This window comes from Carex rostrata, chromosome 13 (genome assembly GCF_964058835.1).
Source record: "Carex rostrata chromosome 13, lpCarRost1.2, whole genome shotgun sequence".
Classification (NCBI taxonomy): Eukaryota; Viridiplantae; Streptophyta; class Magnoliopsida; order Poales; family Cyperaceae; genus Carex; species Carex rostrata.
Window position 1 is genome coordinate 1663229 of NC_135930.1, and position 22108 is coordinate 1685336.

The 22108-nt window shown below is 31.5% G+C and overlaps 3 protein-coding genes across 3 annotated transcripts; all 3 read right to left on the reverse strand.

Moving 5' to 3' along the window:
• Nucleotides 1–980: 980 nt before the first annotated feature.
• LOC144564437 (putative indole-3-pyruvate monooxygenase YUCCA10) lies at nt 981–1619 on the reverse strand. The gene is made up of 3 exons (XM_078314035.1): nt 1476–1619; nt 1176–1376; nt 981–1061 (listed from the first exon to the last, which is right to left on the reverse strand). Exons 1-3 carry the CDS (start codon nt 1617–1619, stop codon nt 981–983), a joined length of 426 nt encoding a protein of 141 aa, XP_078170161.1.
• Nucleotides 1620–5165: 3546 nt separating this feature from the next.
• LOC144564784 (putative aldo-keto reductase 1) lies at nt 5166–7663 on the reverse strand. The gene is made up of 7 exons (XM_078314383.1): nt 7523–7663; nt 7235–7405; nt 6814–7017; nt 6537–6709; nt 6225–6321; nt 5823–5976; nt 5166–5609 (listed from the first exon to the last, which is right to left on the reverse strand). The coding sequence occupies exons 1-7, from the start codon at nt 7562–7564 to the stop codon at nt 5428–5430; spliced, it is 1023 nt and encodes a 340-aa protein (XP_078170509.1). The 5' UTR covers nt 7565–7663; the 3' UTR covers nt 5166–5427.
• A 6391-nt stretch (nt 7664–14054) lies between these two features.
• On the reverse strand, nt 14055–21877 carry LOC144564544 (putative disease resistance protein RGA4). The gene is made up of 3 exons (XM_078314138.1): nt 21474–21877; nt 14621–17999; nt 14055–14325 (listed from the first exon to the last, which is right to left on the reverse strand). The coding sequence occupies exons 1-2, from the start codon at nt 21742–21744 to the stop codon at nt 15319–15321; spliced, it is 2952 nt and encodes a 983-aa protein (XP_078170264.1). The 5' UTR covers nt 21745–21877; the 3' UTR covers nt 14055–14325; nt 14621–15318.
• Nucleotides 21878–22108: the final 231 nt, after the last annotated feature.

The following is a 22108-nucleotide window of genomic DNA, read 5'->3' on the forward strand; positions in this document are numbered from 1 at the left end:
ACACGTAAACAAACATTAAAAATACATATAATCAAAATATTTGATCGAAGGGCTGATATTCAATCCGAAATTTTATCTTTTAGCATCTATGTACTTAATATAAGAATGGATATATATAGTTTTGAAGATGTACTTGTCCACCAACAGTACCATATAGTTGAAACACAAAATGAAAAAAAAAAAAAAGTTAACAAATTAATTAACACAACTGCTACTTATTAATTTTAATATAAAAATAGGATATACAATATTCTGTCCACTGGATCTAGAATTGAGAAAACAAAGAGAAAATATACAAGTACATCAAATAGATTAATTTACATATTTTTCCCATAGGCACAATATTCAGTCCACTGGTGCGGAATAGACGCCATTCTTTCCTTTCCACTGGTAACCAGTCAGTAGTTAACATGTCTCCGCCATGCTGCAATTAATAAGCATATATCTTTTAATTTGGTGTTATAAAAAATATAAATGAAAATATATGGAGGAACAAAAAGGAAAAAATAGATCATTAGTGATTTCGATTAATTACCTTTTACCAAGTATTTGCAGTGCTTCCGTATCCAGTGGCAAATACAATAGTTTCAAGAGTAGGGTTAAAATGCACCATTGGATTTTGCCCCAACCATGCCCCATCTCTATATCTCCTTTTACAAAGTTCAAATAGTCGATCCAAACCGTTCATCTTGTTCTACATATTAAAATGTGCTTAGAGACCAAATTTTACATTTTTTGGAATTTTTTTACTATTTTTTTAGATAGGTACAAAATCACCGTTTTTGGATGGTCCAGATGTAGTGATTTTGTACCTATCTAAAAATATAGTAAAAAAATTTCAAAAAATATAAAATTTGGTCTCTAAGCACATTTTAATATGTAGAACAAGATGAACGGTTCGGATTTACTATTTGGACTTTGTAAATGGAGATATAGAGATGAGGCATGGTTGGGGCAAAAACCAATGGTGCATTTTAACCCTACTCTAGTTTCAAAGTGAAGTGCTGCCCAATGGAAAAATTTACTTGACTTCCAACACTATTTGACATTGACGGTTGTACCTGATTTGAGAATAATGAATTTCCTCATCAAAAATTATTTTAACCATACAAATAAACTTGAATTGTAATACAACCAGTGAAGTTATTGCATTATAGAGTATATATATCATATACCTTAATTACACCATCTCTGATTTTTTCCACTGCTCCATCTGTTGATGTGCCCAAGTTTGGTCTAACAAAACCATAGTTAGAAAGATCTACAAACTTGAACCATGCAAGAAAGCCGATTATCTGGTCAGCAAATTCCGTTCGAAGGAACTTCAGTTTAGCCATTATCCCTAGATATATAAGCTCCTTGTTTACAATGTTCACCTATCAAATTAATTTTATTGGTCATTTGTTATCTAAAGATAGAGAAGATAAAAAAGTAAAAAATGGCTTCAAGGTAAGGACATTGATCTTTGCATTTACAGGGCTTCTCACTGAGATTATCATTGTCGCACCGTGAGTGGCAAAATCATGTGCTATCTCCATTCCTGAGTTACCTCTCCCAGTAACCAACACCCCGTGTTTAACGAACACATTTGTTGTTCCAACTATTACTATAACACTCATCATTATTTATTTTTAAGAAAACGAGTAGTTTATCTTTCTATACCTCATTTTTTAATCTCTTAATATGTGATATTTGCCTATGGAGGTCTCTATTTATTTCATCAAAAAAGTGTGTTATACACCCGTTCAACTATCTCTAATATACATTTGTAGGATTGCAGAAGATTAGGTAAATAATACAAGATATCTCGCTAATGTACAGATATATAAGCCACCGTTGGATCAACAATTTTGTAAAATACTTAATAAATAGTAAAAAAATTCAGAAAAATGTAAAATTTGGTCTTCAAACACATATTAATATGGAGAACAAGATAAACGGTTTGGATCAGTCATTTGAATTTTGAATTTTAGATTTATGGTCCAATGCACAAATCCCTCCATGCATTGCAATGCACCGTACAGCCCATCTCCAAATGATACATATATATATATATATATATATATATATAGTGTCAGTACATAAGATATTGTTTACTTCTTATTATCTTCGGTTTATTTTTGCTTTATAACATCTTTTATACCATACAAAAGCGACTCAAACAGTTTCCTATGCTTTATGGTTGTTGAAATTTGAATTGTTTGATGGATACAAAACTTTAGACAGTATAAAGTTTCTATTGATCAGTCAAATGTATCACTTATCCTCTTCAAGCGTTGCACAAACCTGATATGCGAGATGTGGTACAAACCCTAATTACTCTTATGCCTAACTATATTGATATATAAGTGCTTTTTAAGGTCATAAAATAAATAAGTGTTATCCTTCCAATATTGACAGATACAAACCCTAGCTGCTCACAATAATCTTGGTCATGCTTACTCATTAATCTTTACTGATAAGGGTAGGGTACGGATAAGATTATGCTTAACAAATAAGGGTAATACTTAACGGGTAAGGTAGATTACAACTATAGCCAACCCATAACGTAACCATTTACACCTCTAATAGCCGCTCTAAACTTGTACTTTATAAACCCTAGCAACCTGGCTTCAGTTAAACCTAGCCTGCGAGATATTGCTAACACAGTTCGTTTGTACTTGATCCAAGAGATGACATTTATATGCTCAATTAGATGTGCGATCTTTGCTAATTGCAATCATCATGCAGACATGGCTCATCTTTTTAAAAGGTATGTTCAACGTTTTTCTTTATATTATATATGTTTCTCCAATAATTTTGTACGTTGCAGGACAATTCGATGAAGCAAATAGTTTTCAATCTAATTCTAAAGTTACAATTTAACAAGCTTATAATATAAATATTATAGTGGTCCGCAACACCTCACAAAACAAAAACCCGCTCAGACAATAATCACACCAAGTGCCACAAAATATTCACAGACAAAGACACCCAAATTAAAGAAAAGGAAGCAATAGAGCAGATCTTTTGGAACAGATCAGACAGTACTGAATGAGGTTCCAACCCAGTACTAAATAAAATACAAGGAATGACCCAGATGTCCCCAGTCGATCCAAGAGCGTTGAAGGGTTCAGTTACTGGAGATGTACACTAACCGAGCATTGAAGGGTTCAATTACTTGATATATCTTATCAAATTGTTTATAATTAATGTACAAATATTAATAATAGTAGAAACAAATAGGAGTCCGATTTTCAGATCAATATTTATATATGAACTGATTACTAGTGGGTTGTAATTCTCAATTTAGTTAGTACTTATTGAATATATAATTTTTTATACGTTAAAACTGGCCTTTCAAATGCATGATCTGTTACTATCCTGCAGTATGTGATATGTATAAGGGTCTCAAATATTATTGTGTTTTCCTCCCTTTTGTACTTTTGTTTTGGTTAGTGTTTAAACAATCAAGATTAACTTATGTAAAATTGTTAATATTCAATGTTTAATTACATTCAGAAAGAGAGGTTTGGGATCCAATTATACTTGTTTTTTTCTAACATTAAGGCTTTTACTGTTTCCTTGTCACTTGTCACCGATTTTTTTATTTATATTCAAAAATTAAATCAAATTACAAAAAATAACCGAAGTATCGTTGAATTTCGATTTCTACCCAATCCGGTTATCCAATAACCGGATTTGGGATAAATGTCTGGTTATCCAACAACCGAACTCAAGAAATATAACCGGTTATTGGATAACCGGAAAGTTATGTTTTTTTTTTTTTTTTTTTTTTAAAGAAAACCCGGTTAATCACTAACCGGAAAGTAAGTTTTTTTTTTTTTTTTTTTTTTTTTTTTTTTTTTGAAAACCAGAAATTTCGAATTTTTTTATTTTTTATATTAAAATATTAGAAATGTTGATTATATTTCTTTAAAAATAGATGAAATACAATATAATTTGATTTATTAGAAAGACTGCAACAAATAACCCGGATTAATATTTTTCAGGCCGGATTTTTCGCGGCTGTAAGAAAAATTAATATATTTCTTTATGTGCTATTGGAAAAAAATAAAAATGCTTAGATTCTGAGTTATTGATTCCGGTTCAAAAGTCACTTCTAGGTAATCTAGAAAATATTGTGATCCATCTAGTAAATTTAATTAATAAAAAGTTGTTTCTATTTTTGAAAAAAATAAAAACTTTAATTTATTTAATAATTGTTTTTCAAAAAAAATTATCAAAATAGAAACAACTTTTTATTAATTAAATTTATTAGATGGATCACAATATTTTCTAGATTACCTAGAAGTGACTTTTGAACCGGAATCAATAACTCAGAATCTAAGCATTTTTATTTTTTTCCAATAGCACATAAAGAAATATATTAATTTTTCTTACAGCCGCGAAAAATCCGGCCTGAAAAATATTAATCCGGGTTATTTGTTGCAGTCTTTCTAATAAATCAAATTATATTGTATTTCATCTATTTTTAAAGAAATATAATCAACATTTCTAATATTTTAATATAAAAAATAAAAAAATTCGAAATTTCTGGTTTTCAAAAAAAAAAAAAAAAAAAAAAAAAAAAAAAAAAAAAAAAAAAACTTACTTTCCGGTTAGTGATTAACCGGGTTTTCTTTAAAAAAAAAAAAAAAAAAAAACATAACTTTCCGGTTATCCAATAACCGGTTATATTTCTTGAGTTCGGTTGTTGGATAACCAGACATTTATCCCAAATCCGGTTATTGGATAACCGGATTGGGTAGAAATCAAAATTCAACGATACTTCGGTTATTTTTTGTAATTTGATTTAATTTTTGGATATAAATAAAAAAATCGGCACTTGTCAAATCCTTCCATTTTTCTATTGGAAGTAGTAGTAGGCAACAAGAAAACTAAATATTTGGTTTGTCCTTAATGTTGTTAGATACATATGGGAGTAAGGCTATGGTAATATGCACATAACAGATTGACCCGTACGTCCAATATCTCTATTTTCGAAGTTCAAACTTGGAGGATTGTAGATCGACCCGGCCGTACAATGGATCAATATCTCTAAATACGATGGACTGTACGTAAATGCATTTGAAAATCGAGGATTGCAAATGTATTCTTCTCCATGCAGAAGCAAACCATTATACTAATAATTTTATATTCTTAATTTAATAAATATACAAATAGAATTAAACACCCATTTATTGAAACCAGCATCGCTTGCGCATATAGCTATTTTTTAAGCAATCTTTGGTATCAGAGCTTCTGCTGCTCCCAACAAATATTACCCACAAAACAAAAACAAAAAGCATGTAACTACATTATATATAATAAATCATTTATAGCCCGCCCGCCCTTTTATATATTAAAAAGAAAAGTAAATGAAAATAGTAAATCCTCAGACATGTTCATCTTTTATCTCTTCAGCCATATCATATAATCTTATTCTCACACATTGAGAAGTGGTGTATTTGCATAATTCCAGTTTGCATGCTCATATGCAGTGTATATTCTACCCCCTGCAACATCATCTGAACTTACAAGTTCAGTTAACTCTTTCATGTCTTCATCTGACAGTTTCAGATTCAGTGCTCTTATGTTGCTGTCCAAGTTCTTAATTTTGCTGGTTCCTGAGATAACCCACAAAATGAAAATTACTTTTCAATTGCCAATCTTAATATCTGTAACCCACTTTTTTGTATGATTTAAGATATCATAACAATTGAAAATATTGTATCACCATTTCAAATAACCAACACATGAAAACGATAATAATTACAACCATTTTCTACAACTTGATATGAGAAAGAATGTTTGCTTTAAAATAATTAAATTAAGTATACCTGGGATGGGAACCACATCAATCCCTTGGTGAAGAACCCATGCCAGAGCTAGCTGAGCAGTTGTGCATTTGTGCTTCTTCGCTAGGCTCTCAAGCCGAGAAAACAAATGTTTGTTCTTCTCCAAATTATCCCCCGAAAACCTTGGGTGATTTGTCTATTTTCCACGAAAGAACAATAATTGTTTAGTACTGACAATAAATCTCTTTACCAGCAAGGCATTATTGGACCTTCTAAGACAACTACTAGGTTGAATAATTAGTTTAATTCATTGTTTGATATTATTTTTATATTTTACTAATTTGAGTCTTGAGTTAGTACTTGTAGAACTGTTCCTACACATGTAAACTGGTATATAAACTGAAGGTGAATTGTTCAGCATGAGCAATCTGGCATTTAATTTACCAGAATTGAGCCGGCCTTTACTTCTTCAACAACTCCTCTACCACCAAGAATTCCGCGCCCAAGCGGGCTATATGCCACTATTGCTATGCCAAGTTCTCTGTGCAACAAAAAATGAACTAATATGTAAGGAAGTAAGCTTAACAATACTCATATATGTGTGTGTTTTTGGGGTAGTTTTTCATCAAAAGTTCATATCTACAGTAATTTATTATTATTATTTTTTGTGCTTATATGTGTCGCTGTGAAACTGCAAATGAAGTACCTTTAATTTGACACATTTGATATAACAAAAAAGAGAAGAAAAAGGATCACCTGCAAAGCGGCACAATTTCTGACTCGATATCACGAGTCCAGAGGGACCACTCCATCTGCAAAGCAGTGATCGGATACACCGCATGTGCACGCCTAATTGTATCGGGACTTGCCTCTGATAACCCTATGTACTTCACCTTGCCCTCTTCGACTAGCTTCTTTAGTTCTCCAATCTATATATATACACATATATATATTATAGAACAAAAAGTTGATCTCACAAGGTTTTATTATAACAAGACTCTAGAATAGAACAGTAAGGCAAGAAGTTAATTACAGTTTCCTCAATTGGAATGGTTGTATCGACCCGGTGTTGGTAGTAGAGATCAATGTACTCTATTCCAAGTCTTTTAAGGCTAGCCTCGCAACACGCACGGACATAATCTGGCTTGCCACATATCTCTTGATTTCCAGCAGCATTTCTCGAAATCCCAAATTTGGTAGCCACTTGCACCTTTTCCCTTGGCAAGTGCTTAAGAGCCTGACAATAAATGAAGGCATTTCGTAAGTTTAATGGAAAATAACAAGGATTTTTTTTGGATGCAACTTCAAATTTATGTGTGAGTTTTAATGGTGCATCATTATATAGTTTAACAAACTACAAAATCTTCTTTTGATGTGAAAGGATTAGTGCAGCCATATGCATGCATGAAAACAAAATATGATATTTAACAAACAATTTAAAGTCTAGAACTAACCTTGCCAACCAAAATCTCGTTGGCATGATCAAGTCCGTACACATCCGAGGTGTCAAAGAAGGTAATGCCACTGTCAAATGCGTGTTTTATTATCGATATGCCGACATCGTCAGACACCGGAGAGTTGTAAGATCCGGAGAGCCCCATGCATCCAAAACCCAATTTTGATACCTACAAATTAAAATAACCAAAATTGTTTATGTAAAGCTTTACATATTGAAAGGGTTTTATTAGGAAAAAAAAATGTCAAAATATTACTAATAATAATATTATGTGAGACTATAGTACCTCTAATCCCTGGGATCCCAATTTCACTCTAGAAGTGGCCATCTGCGTTTGCTATCTATTTTTCCTTGTGAACAAGTATAGTATTTCTGAGTACTGAGGAAGTGCTTTGTTGCTTGATTATTTATACGCTCTTGGACACAAAGGGTATCTATTTATAATTGTTTAGGGAATAGGGAATTAAAAGCTAGGTACCTCATGTACGTCATGGTTGTTAGACCGTTTACTTTGATATTCTCTCGCATGTGCATATGTGACTTTCCAAACTAAATTTACAAATAAAAAATAATTTCTATAACTATGAGAACCTACCTCATATTATTTAAGAGAAGAGTTCACATGTCTTCATTGTTTTCACCTTGATCATATTGTCTCTATTTTTATCAATTATAATAACTCAAAATTTAAAACTTAAAATGTTAAAATAAAACTATTAGATATAATCTACATCATTTTATTTATGCACATGGAGGAAAAAATTATGAAATCTCAACTTAATTTGTTTTGTTTGTTATCAAGAGCTTGTAAAACTACATTGATTTAGATAATTTATAGACGTTGATTTTTGAACTTATTGATTCATATAAAAATAAAATCAAAAAATATTTTTTTTATGTGCATATGGAAAAAATAACACATAGATCAAATATAATGGTTTTATTTTGATGTTGAAGTTTTAAATTTGAGTTATTAAAGTTTTAAAATTGAAGTCATTACTTAAATATTTTGTGACAATATATGATCCAAAAACATGAGGCATCATGATGAATAATTAACATGCGTGACAAGAGAACTAGTCAGATTGAAGTCTGTATATATGTTATTAATTAGTTAAAGATGTGACATATCTTTAATTGTTTTGTAATTAATTACTTAAGTGCGGTTCTTGAAAATGAGATAAAAGTATTTAGATTTCCTTTTTTGGTATATTTAGATTTGCTGATTTTCTTTTGGAAAATGATGTTATTAATTTGTTATTCAGTACAACCCGAGAAGTGCAAGTGAATTAGCTAGTAAACCACGTTGTTAATTGTTCGCAGGAAAAACCTCTGAGACTTTTCAATTTTCAATTTTCAATTTTCAATTTTCAATTTTCAATTTTCAATTTTCAATTTTCAATTTTCAATGACTTGCCGCAATTTCTGAACATATTGACACTTCTCATTAATTGGATCAAAATTTGTTCGTATGCGATCTAATCAAGGAGATTCAAAGTTTAATTTGTGGATAAGGCTTACAACATTTTTTTCAACTTTGATGTTTATAGTTTTCCCAGAAACATGAAGCATCATGATCAAACAGACGTACGCGTATATATATGTTATTAAAAGCTTACAAGAGAACTTATTAGATTGAAGTATGTATGTTATTAAATAACTAAAGATGTGACACATCTTATAATTTGAAGGTTTTGTTATTAATTAGTTAAATGTGAGTTTTTAAAATGATGTAAAAGTAAGTAGTATTTGTAGTTTGAAAATACTTTTTAAGCATATTTAGATTTCTTGCTATATTTTGGTGTATTTTTATTTCCTTTTTAGGTATATTTAGATTTGTTGATTTCCTTTTGAAAATTGTGTTATTAATTTTTTATTCAGTACCAAGGGTGATGATAATAACACAATCAATTTTTTTATTAACAAACCTTTTACTTATATGGACAAATTTATCCTTAACTTATTTCTAGATGCCATATCTTTCTTTTATTAATAATGCATTTTAAGAACTTAGTAAAACATCTAGAGAAAGGAATATAATTTATAATTTATTCTTACTATGTTATTAAAGCATATACAAATTCAAAATAACACCTCTAAAAACAACTGAAGCAAAAGCATAAGATTAATTTGTCTAGCATAATAATTTTATTACTGGCTTTTTTCAAATGATGTTATTTTGAATTTGTATATGCTCTAGTAACATAGTAGGAATAAACTAATAATGCTGAATTTTTTGTTAACAAAATGATAATATTATAAATTTATTTTTATATTATTTTATACCAACTTTATATATTCAAACAACAAAGGGCTAAAATAAATATTTACGAAAGCTAAATCATTTATGTACAAATAGTAACTAATAAATGGACTATATATAAGCATAAGATTGCATAATCTCCAGAGAACAAAAATGACAGTGGAAAGAACTACGTACAGAGGTGTAAAACCATGCACGTGTTAGCAGGAAAATTCTAAGAGACTTTTCAATTTTCAATGGCTTGCAACAATTGAAAGCACGTGGTTTCCTTGTTTAGCATTTTCTCTCAATTGAAAGTTCAGTTTCCATATAATGACAAGCCGGCCTGTAAGGCCAATTTTCTACCTACTGTCATTGTTTTCAATATGACTACGCATGCACCTTATACCAAAAAAATAATAATAAACAAAAGAAGCTCTTTGAATTTCATGCTGTCATTATATTTCTATTGTTAGAATTTCATGCTGTCAATTTTCGACTGTTTACATTTTTTTCTCTCAAAATAAATTGAAAATAATAAAGAATTTCTAAAAGTATGAGAACGTACCATATATGATTTAAAAAATTCACTTTTTGTAATTTTATTATATTTTTATTTTCAAAACTTTAATAATTCTAATTTTAAAATTTTAATATTAAAATAAATTCTTAGTAATAGTCAAGTTTTCCATGAAAATACCATAATACCCAATATTTCCATAAAAATTTAACTTTCTTTTTTATATTCCCTTTTCTGTATTTTACCTTTTATTTAATTATTTTAAAAATCAAATAGACAATTAAATATTTTTTTTTTTTATATAATACTTCACTGCTCACCTAACCACAAAAGTCTAATAATCACCAATGTCAAAAAAGGTGTGAATATCACAGTTTTCTTCCGTTAATATAGTGGAAGGAAGGAAATTCCTAGAATGCAAGTGTCAAAAAGTTCTTTCAACGAGAGTAGGTTTTGATTGCTCAAATTAAATCAAAAAAATGATTATATTTTGTGAGAAAATTATTTCAAGGAATGTTTTGATTGCTCAATATAAATCTTAATTTCATATAGTTCTATTTGAAAGTTGAGGAAATTGATCAACTTAAGAGTAGGGGTGTCAATGTCACCTTTTTAGCCGTTTACCCGACCCGTTTTGTATTCAATAAGCAGAGGGTATGGGTACAATTTTTTTTTCGTTAACTTATCGGGTATGGGTATAGGTAAGAAATTTTTTTCGTTAACCAAATGGGTCATAACTATTTCGTACCCATCACCCTGTAGGGTAATTATAAAATCTAAATATATATAGAGGAGGGATCAAGTTACAACACTTTTGAGTTACAACAAAGTTACAACATCTATTATTTTCATTTTCAAAGTCCAAATCGTCGATCCAAACCGTTAGATATTCAATCTATATTAAAATGTACTTGGAGACCAATTTTTACATTTTTTGAAATTTTTTTGCTATTTATTAAGATGGGTACAAAATCGCTGTTTTTTAATGGTGCAGAATTTTAATAAAAACAACGATTTTGTACCCATCTTAATAAATAGCAAAAAAATTCCAAAAAATGTAAAATTTGGTCTCCAAGCACATTTTAATATAGATTGAATATCTAACGGTTTGGATCGACGATTTGGACTTTGAAAATGAAAATAATAGATGTTGTAACTTTGTTGTAACTCAAAAGTGTTGTAACTCGATCCCTCCTCATATATATATATTCAATTCAATTTTATAAAAAATAATTTAGTTGGAATTGATTGCATATTTATTTTTATTTTTTATTAAAAATGCAATTACATATATGTGTAATTGTGAAATTAATAATTTTTTTATGTTTAATTTGTAAAATATAAAAAAACTAATTATTATATTAGTAATATCCGTTATTACCCGCTACTGTTTCGTTACCCTATAATATTAACGGGTAAGAGTAGGGTAGTGTAAAGTCAATTTTTAATGGATATGGGTATGGTATGGGTATGAAAATGCTTCCACCCGATCTGTACCGTATCCATTGATGACACCCCTATTTAAAAGTACTTTAAGTTATTCATCTGACGTCCAAGTTGTGGAACTAACAAATTAAGTGTAATGATTTATATGTAAGTTTTCTTATTTTGTTCAAATTGGTTTCTATTAAACTATCACTTACTAAATTTTAGTTCATTTAGTTGAACCGCAATAAGAGAGATTAAACCGAATTAAATAGAAAAGAAAAACTGAATTTCTAATAGTATGAGAATGTATCATATATGGTTTAAAAACTAAATTTTTAATAATCTAAATTTCAAATTTCAAATATTAAAAATAAAACCTTAGTTATGATCTATATTTATTTTGAAAAAAATTCTGGTGTGTCCATAAAGACTTGCAAAATAGTGAATTTCTCTATAAAACCATAAATCCATAATATTTAATATCTCCGTAAAAACAAAACTTTGTTTGTTCTATCCCCATTTATCTAATTTACCTTTCATATAATTATTTTAAAACTCAAATATACAATATACTTTTTTATTTTAAAATTATATTCTATCCTTCATTCCTTTCATTGTTGTTCGCACCAAAATTTCATCGTCTACTTGTTCTCCTTTTTTCTCCAAAGCCCGGTGGGCTTATATTCATGGCCCAAGTCCCAACTAGCAAGTTAGAATGAAAACTTAAATAATATTATATAAGAGAAGGCCCAATAAATTCAGCCCATCTAATTGAATCACAAAGATTGGTCCCATCCTGTCAGATTATTCTTCCGCATGTAATTGAATCTTCATTCGTTAAAGTATTGCTTTTTCTTGGCAAAACATGTAAAATTCATAATGTCATATTTATTCCTTTTAAATTTCAAAAACTCACACCCAATTTATTGTTTTAATATCATATTAAATATGAGGAGGGATCTACTTACAACATTTGTAAATCATAGCATCTAACAACAATTTGATTTTGCAATTTTAAAAGTCTAAACAGTCGATCCAAACCATTCAACATGATATCTATATATTAAAGTGAGGTTGGAGATAAAATTTTACATTTCATTTTATTTTATTTTACTATTTATTAAGTATTTTACAAAATTGTTGTTTTTCAGTGGTCCATAATTGTCTAAAAACAGCAGTTTTGTAAAATACTTAATAAATAGTAAAAAAATCAAAAAAAAAAAACACTACAACAAAGTAGACACTTTTTGCGAGAGAAAAAACGCATTTACGACGGCTGTCCGTCGCAAAAAGTACCGTTGCAAAAAGAAAAAGCCGAACAATGAGAGTAGTCCGTCGCAAAAAGTCATTTTTTTATCCTCGCGAAAAGTGTCTCATTCTTGTTGTGAAAATTCTCCAAGCACATTTTAATATAGAGATCATGTTGAATGGTTTGGATCGACAGTTTGGATTTTGAAAATTGCAAAACTGAATTGTTGTAAGATGTTGTAAGTGGGTCCCTCCTCATTAAATATATGAAATAGACATTTATCATTTATTAAAAATAAAAATATGTTGCTTATATAAGAAAAAGGTTCAGTCTTTTAATTGATTGGTTTTCATGGACAAATAGTTTGTTTCTTTACTTTTTAAATTTTTTAATAAAGGGTTAATTGAGTATTTTTCTAATCTAAAATGATTTTAACACAACAAATTGGGTAAATTTTGAATATTTGAAATTTAGAAGGATAAGTATGATATTATAAATTTTAGAGGGTAAAATATGTAATTTTAAAGTTCTTTAAGGGACATACATGAAATTGGCCCCTTGTTTGAAACGCTAAGGGCCTGTTCGGACGAATCACTGTTTACGTGGGAAAAACAAAATTCAGTTCAACTGAATTTTTTTTTCCCACGGGAACAGTGTTTTTCAGTTCAATTCCCGTGCCCAAGCCCATTCCCATTTGTCGGCTGAACAGGCCCTAATTGTTTTATATATAAGCTTAATAATATTTTGGGCAGCAAATCTGCCTCTTTAGTTAAATGGTTTAGTTTGGGTATTGTGGGCACTGTACTGAAGATAATATTCCTCATTTATTTGTTTGCAACAATTTTATTTGATACTTTTGTTGACTGGATTTTTCTCTAATTGCTCTAAGAGCATCTCCATTTCAAAAATTATATGGATTTCTAATATGATGTGATAATTTTTAATTTAATGTCACATATGTTTGGAGTTCCTTACTAAGAAATTGGTTTCTAATAACCACGCTGGCGAAAAGAATATATCATTGTTGTCATTTAGAAATTAATGAGCCCAATTTTAATTAATTTATCGAAAATGTGGCATCAATAGAAACTTAAAAATTAATTTTAGGAATGTAGAGGTTAAGAAATTAAGAATAGTTTAATTTCTATTTAGTGTTCGACAGTTATTTAGAAATTATCACATGTGTACCAGAAAAATATCGAAAGGATATGGCCCGCTGTAATCTTTGAAAAAACAAAAACGAGCTGAATTTGTGGTTGAAGTATCATTTGAGATATAAGCCTTGTACAAAATATATATTGATTTTAATTGAATTTTAATCAGCCTGGCTTGACATAACAAATTCTTCTATACTGATGATTTTAACATGAAGAAAAACAAGCAGTACAAAACATGATATTGAAAGAGACTACAAAATATAAAAAAAAAATGAGTTTGTTAACAAGTTTTCATAAAAAAAATAAAAAGAAAAAATGGAAGTTTCCTAATAAATTTGCATATGACCAGCTCATGTTAATAAAAGCTTTTTAGTTAGTACTATCTTCCTATGAAGTGATGTGCACCTCATTCCCTAACCTTGCATCTTAGCTGCTACTAAACTCTATCCATCTGCTGGCATATTATTTTCTCTGAGTTCAGTCGAAATTCAATCTAGTTTTCAGATATAAAAAAAATAAAAAGGTGATTGTTAGATAACTAACAATGGACTTTGGCTATCATAATGCACTACAACTGTACAAGCAGCAAATTAAAGAAGGAAACAATGACCATTGACAAATTAAACAAAAAGATATTAAATCATCCACTATAGCCCATTTGCAATGTATTGATTTTGACATTTTGTTTCAAGCAGAAATGATTGAAGTGGCTTGAATTGACTCATAATAGCAAATACTTGTATTGAAAGTGTCAGCATTGAGCTATAGTGGAATATCTAATGTATTACCTGAATAGGAAATTTGCGGATATATACTTCTGTGATGTTTCTGAACTTCAAACATTCTTTATATATCTCATTATAGCTGTTTCGTGATAGTTCTTGAATACGAGGGAACCTGATCCACAATGAATTAAGGGAAGGGAAAAGATCAAAAGGAAATGACTGAAGATTTTTACAGCCTCTAATATCAACCAAGTCGATAGATCTAAGGAGCTGTGGAGAAATTTCTTGTTCTTCAGAAAAAGTAGAAACTTCCAGGTAAAAATATTGAAGAGAAGTGAGTTGCTTGCATATAGGCAAGGTTAAAAGGGCAAGAGAGTCTCCTTTGACACTTTCTAGAGACAATGAGAAGTTTGGTTCAGTCTTCTCTATTTCTTTTGATGCAGAGTCCCAAGCTACAACTAAACCAGGGCACTTGCGAAATTGCAACCTTTCCAAGTTGACCCAGGACCTTAGACCTTTCATTGAGCTTAGTTTTTTACAAGATTTAATTTCAAGGCTCCTCAAACAGACCAAATGCTCTCCAAATGTAAGGGAAGTGAGTGATTGGCACCCCTTTATAACCAAATTCTCTAAGGCCACAAAATAATGCAAGTCCAAATATTCTAAATTGGAGATATAAGATATATCTAGATAATGCAGCGAGCTAAGCTCATGGAAAGCTAGTACTTCACCCACCTTAAGGCTCGAACAATTATCTAGGATCAACCTGAACTTAGTTTGTCGAGGTAAACGAACTCATGGTAACCCATTGATTTAATAAATCGAGTATTTTCAATTGATATATAAGAAAGTAGAGAACTGTACGGAAGTGGTGGTAGTTGAAAAATTAGTGGACAATCTTCTATTATGAGACTCTCTAGAGAAGGAAATCTCTTCAATACCTCAGATGTAGCACATCCTGAGAGAGGAAGATCCACTAATTTAGTGCAACCTTCAATTGTGAGTTTTTTTAGTTTTTCGAAGCAAAGAAATTGTTCATGTTGGTCACTCCACACCCATTTTTCGAGATCCGGCATATCTATGATCTCCAGCTCTTCCAAAGATGGAAATTTTATGCTTCGACAAGTACCATAGCACTGGGGTCCAATTTCCCTTACAGCCAATCCAGACAGCTCCAGATTCTTGAGAAACTCTAACTCCCCTATAGGTGGAAGCAACTCCCATGCTTTACAATTCATTAGAGTTAGAGACTCAAGAAAAATGAGAGAGGGCTCTAACCACGTGGGAGAAGCCACGCCACCATATCCTTCTATACCAAGCGAATGGAGGTTGGTGTTTGGTTTAAGGCCCTCCAAGACACATTCATTCTCTTGTTCACCATAATTCCATTGTAAATACAAGGCATCAAGCTTCTCTTTCTCTACTAGTCTAGCCTTGCTTGCCTCTCTCTTAAATTTTACATTCTCAAGATTTGAGATGTGGAGTGATCCTCCAATCCCCTTAAGAGAGCCTAATTGTTCTATCTCAAAGCCTATTTTTGGTTGAACATCAAAATGATTCAGCTCTTGCAGGGAAGTTAGTTTTCCTACATCACATATCTTAGAGTGCAGCTTCTTTTCAACAATAAAATGCCGCAAGCTAACAAGGTCACTGAAATTCTTTGGCAACTCCTGAAGCCTAGCTTCAATTTCAAACACTTCTAGGTGATATAGCCTACATATTTCTCTTGGAAGGGTCTGGCAATTGTCGAAATCTGACATAACTAATCTTAGATATCGGAGGCTAACAAAATTCTGAAAGTTTAGATTTTGTAGTTGTACCTGGGAGCATAGAAGTAATCTCAATGCACGGAGAAATTTTGTTTCTTTGAGCAGGTCCAATATAGTTTGGAAAATACCTGAAGGCAATTCATCCCAATTAATTATCGTGCTTAGATTCTCTCCTTTCAAACATGCCAATGCCCTGACTACTGCTTCTTCAGGTTCAGCATTTTTCTTACTATAAAAAATAGACAAATGACGTATGGTTGGTGAAATTTGTCTAGTTTTGGAACCATTAATGGATAAACATTCTTTGAACGCAACCATACATGCCAAATCATGAATCAAGTCATGTTGAAATGTATAATACACTAAACCACCACATGTTGATTGTTTGGTTTGGAAGAATCCACGGTTGAATAGATCATTGAAGTAAGCACTCCCAATATCCTCTATCATTTTGCCTTCAGATCTTACATCGAGAAAACCTTGAGCCATCCATAGATATACCAACTCCTTACATGTAAAAGGGTGATCCTCTAGAAAAATAGCACAATATGAGAAACACCTTTGGAGATGAAAGGGCATATGCTCATAACTTAACCGGAGTGCGGGCATAATATCATTTGGGCCACTCTGAGATCTCCACTCTTCACTATCCCTTATTTTCATCCAATATCTCTCATCAAGATTTTCTTTTAACATAATACTTACAGTTTTTGCTGCTAGTGGGTTACCCTTCAACTTATTGGCAATTTGTTGTCCGATATTTCTTAACCTTGAATTTCCTCCATAGTTTGGATCATTGAATATACATGCACTAAAGAATGGTAAAAATGCATTATCATCTAGACCCTGCAAATAAGTATTATCTTTTGCATCGACCATTTTGACAACAGATTGGTTTCTAGTCGTCACTAAGATTATGCTCCCTTTCACCATGCAATTATTTAATGGAGCTACCATTAAATCCCATTGGCTCTTATCTTTATCTTCCCACATGTCATCCAAAACAAGTAGGAATCTCTTCGAGACCAATTCATCTTGAAGTTTATTTTGGAGCTCATTGAGGTTACAGAGTTCAGAATATCTATTGCCACATGCACCTTCTAGCATCTCGCGTGTAAGCCTGATTGTATCAAAATGAGTAGACACACAAATCCAGGATCTAACTTCAAAGTAGCTATAAATTTTTGGATCATTGAAAACTAGTTGAGCAAGGGTAGTCTTTCCCACACCACCACTACCAACTATTGCTAGAACAGAGACCTTATCAACTATTGCAGTTTTTTCATTTGTTAATAGGTATATTAGTCGATCATGCTCTTGGTCTCTCCCAAAAATCCTAGGTTCAGTGAGAAATGATGTCGTTTGCCGTAAGTTTGTTGCTTGATCAGTTTGACTTGTTTCAGCAATCTGGGAAGTTATGACTACTGATTCTGTTTGCACAGCATCACGCACTTTCTCCTGAGATTTTTGCAACTGCTCCGCTAACTCATTCATTCTTTGGGACATATTAATTCTGGAAGAGATGGTTTTGGATAGTGTTACTAACACATCTCGTGCAGAGCAACAAGACATCCCCTTCAAAGGTGAAAGGATGGAATTGCTTGTGAGCCGAAAACCGGAAGAATAGGATGCAGCTGATGATTTATTGGTGAAGTTTATTTTCTCCAGAGTACCTGTTAGAAAAATTATACAAAATAGAGAAATTAGTGGAATCGTAACTCGCATGTTAATAGAGTGGGAATGGGATAATAAAACATGTTAATAGACTGAGAAAAATGGCAAGGTAGAGTCGGCTCCGTCACGGAACGGCACGACATACATGTCGGTTACGTGTCGTGACTCACATATCCTGTGTTGTGTCCATCCGCGTTCCATGACTATCTTTTGAAATTTGGCACGGTACGTCACACGAGAGATTTGATCATGGCACGTAGTCACGCGAGTCACGTGTAATTAGGACTGTTAGATCTTGATCAAATGGTGAATATTGTATAAACTAGCCTAAATTATGAAAAAATAAATAAATAAATAAATAAACGCAACCAATCACGTATGGACACGACATGTTTGGTCACAGCACATTTGGGCGACATGACTCGCGTACCATTATCATTCCTCGACATTTTGATCATAGCACGGCATGAAACCAAAGTCACGACGTGTTAGTCACAACACAGCACAACAGGTTTTTTCCACTCTACATGCTAAGGATGTTATGGAGGACCATGTCTGCAATAAATGGACAGCACATGATGTCTCCAATTCTCACAAAAGACTATTATTCCTTACCAGAAGTACGTACGTAGAAGTATCAATATTATTGAAGGAACTTCTATACCAGAAATTCGTAGAAGTGTCAGAATTGCTTGCTAGCTTGTATATGTTACAAATTTATCATTTTAAGTTCAGTTGAGCATACCGTCAGAGGCGGAGCCACAGTCATTCAAGAGTAGACAATTGTCTATTTCTGAATTTAAACAATTGTACTGAGTTTATAGGACTAACTCGCTGTCTAAATCCGATAAGGACCCGTTGCCTATCCCAGATAAGGTTTGTTGCCTGCCCATGTAAAAAACTCGCAACCTAGATTTTGCAGCTGGCGTCGAAGTCATTGTTTAGATGATTATTTCGGAGAGGAAAGAGTGAACAAAATGAAGGTAGAACGAGAGATTCTGACAGATTGGGACAATTTTTTAGATAGTAATTTGGGTCAACTTCTGTGTGGGCTTTAAAAATATAATATTGAAATAACGATGTATGTGGCTGATAAATGTAAAGAAAGATGTATGTGGAAATTTGTGTGGGGAGATTTGAGCAGAGATCAACATAAGAAAATTTGAGATGGAGCTTGATTTAGGAGAAAAGGAAAGTAATTGGGCTAGTAAAATGACACCGAAAAGTAAAAGCTGATAAAATTATAGTGGATTTTAACTAAACAAATTTTATCAAAGAAAAATAAATAAATAAAAATTGGAAAAGAATTTTTTGACAAAATAAATGTATTCTATTATATTATTTTCTATTATATTAGTGATTATTTGAATGTACATTTGAGTGAACATAATTTTTCGACCAAATAATTTATTTCTAATTTTTTTAGTATAAAACATGTTTTTTTCAAGACAATCTGAGTTGGCCAATTTCTTCGATTCATCTGATCTTGATTCCATGATCAACTTATCAATTTTGATTTTAATTTTCAGAACCATGATTCTAGGTTGTTGACATCAGTTTCACAGCTTGTGCTTGGCTTTGGCGCTCTACCGTAAATTCTAGCCACTATATTATATTTTATTCCAATATTCAATTTCTCATTATTTAAAGATGAGAGATCCACTTGTAACATTTGAAAGTTACAACATCTTACAACAATTCAATTTTAGAATTTTCAAAGTCCAAACAGTCGATCCAAACCATGCTGTATATCTATATTAAAATGTGCTTCGAGCTCAAATTTTACTTTTTTTTATTTTTTATTTTTTTATTATTTATTCATTATTTTACAAAAATGTTGTTTTTGAGTGATCCATAATTATCTAAAAATATTAGTTTTGTAAAATACTTAATAAACAGTAAAAAAATTTCAAAAAAATGTAAATTTTGATTTTCAAGCACATTTTAATATAGATATTATGTTTAACAGTTTGGATCGACTATTTGGACTTTAAAAGTCACAAAACCAAATTCTTGTAAAATGTTGTAAGTGAATCCCTCCTCCTGTTTAAGAAAGAAAAATTGTAAGTTGCGGTTGTGTGGAGGCGAGCTGTATAGGACTATGAATAGCGGATAATGCCCATGTTTGGAAGGATAAATACCAATAACTATAACAATATCTGGAGTCCGGACCACAGAAGGAAAAATCAGAATCGGAATCGGAACCGGAACCGGGATCGGTCCTGGCCATTCCAATCCGAAATCGGTGAATCGGCTGGAATCGACCAATTCAGCTTGGAAAATCGGACTTTTTTGCATAAGCTTGTTTTACACTAGAAAAATAAGAAAAAATTGATAAAAAAAATAATTTATCAATAATTTATGTTTAGACAAATAATTACAATCAAATAATCCACTAATACAATATAATACAACCATTACAACTTAAAACACACTCTTTCACTGCCAGAAACTCAGTTTTTTTTGCCAGAAACTTATTTTGTACTAAAAAATTGAAAAAAAAATGATAAAAAAATAATTTATTAACAATTTATGTTTAGACAAATAATTACATTCAAATAATGCACTAATACAATATAATACAAGCAAATCGTATTTGTACAAAAAGTTGGAATATATTTGTTTCATTAAAATAGGTAACATCTAATGAGCAAATAATATATTTTTAGACAAATGAACAACAAAATTTAGTTAATTTAAAATTAATAAGATAAACACAGATTAATTGATAATATATTTGTCTTTATTTCGTATGAAATAGGTACTTTATAAAATTTATATTTGATAATAAATAAAATCTTATTTTAATTATGATTGGGACTGATTTACAAAATCTTAAAATTCAAAAGTTGAAATTGTAAAAAGAAAATATTTAATGAGACAGCTGGGACCCGCATTCTCCATCCATCTCTCCTCCTTCCTTCTCTCAGAATCAGATGCGACCAAACAAGTAGTGAGATCATTAAATCACCAAATGATCAATCTCATCTCCTCCAAGATCATTAAAATCAGGAAACCACCCAAGAAAGCACACTAGAATTGGACCAGAATGGCAGAAATTGGACGAAAAACACAGAATCCGCGTTAATCGGCTAGGAATCGAATCGGGTACTGCCAATTCCAATCCAGAACGGCCGATTCTGATCCGGATCGGCCGCTTTTTCCTTCCATGGTCTGGACTATAGTTATTACTATCAAGAAGACCATTTCTGTTGTGAGTTATTATGCTTACTCCATGAAGAAGTCAAGAGCAAATATCATTTTCTTTGTTTTATTGTTTAGATCATCAAGTTTTATTTTAAGATGGAAATTTAATTAAAATGGAATATGTATGTAAACAGAAATCGAACTAAGAATGAGAGAATCAAATCAATTTTATTGAAATCGTTTCAGAAACGATACAAGAATGGTGAAAGCCAAAGTCTAGGTAGAAATTAAACATAAAAATTGTGATTGTGTAAATTTGAGATTACCTCTCTGCTGAATCTCGTCCTGCAGCCGGTAGTAATCCAATTCGTCAAGTAAGTTTTCAGCTCGATGTGCAAGTTGTCGAAGATTCTGAACCAACTCCTCGAGGAAATAATTGCTGGTACGAAGGCCGCGGGCGCATGTAAGCAAGGCACCAAACGAGTTTCCAAGGCCGATGCGCTTTGCCCATGCTTCCAACAACGCAGTTACAGCCTTGTTTACCAGAGTACTCATCAGCCAGCCAACTGCCACAAAGGTCATTGACACAGGATCCATGATGCTTGATTGCTTGGGTTGTAATACAAGAACAAAATGAAAAATTCCCAACTGGATCGGAGAGATGAGATGGAGGTTTCAAAAGTAAGAGATGAGTGTTGGTTGAAAGAGTCAAGAGATGAGTGCTGGCTGTGCTACGGTTTTCCTCTAACTATTCCTTGTGAAGTGTGTAGTGTAGTTGACCTTGGAATCTGTGAAGGATCTTTAAAAAATTTCAAAAGCTCTTGTTTTTGTATAAAAAAATTAGAAAGACTATATAAAATATGAGAAGAGTTCAAATGTCTCATTGCTTTTATCTTCCAATCATATTTTACATTTTTATCTTCAAATTTAAAGTCCAAACAGACAATCTGAACCGCTCAAC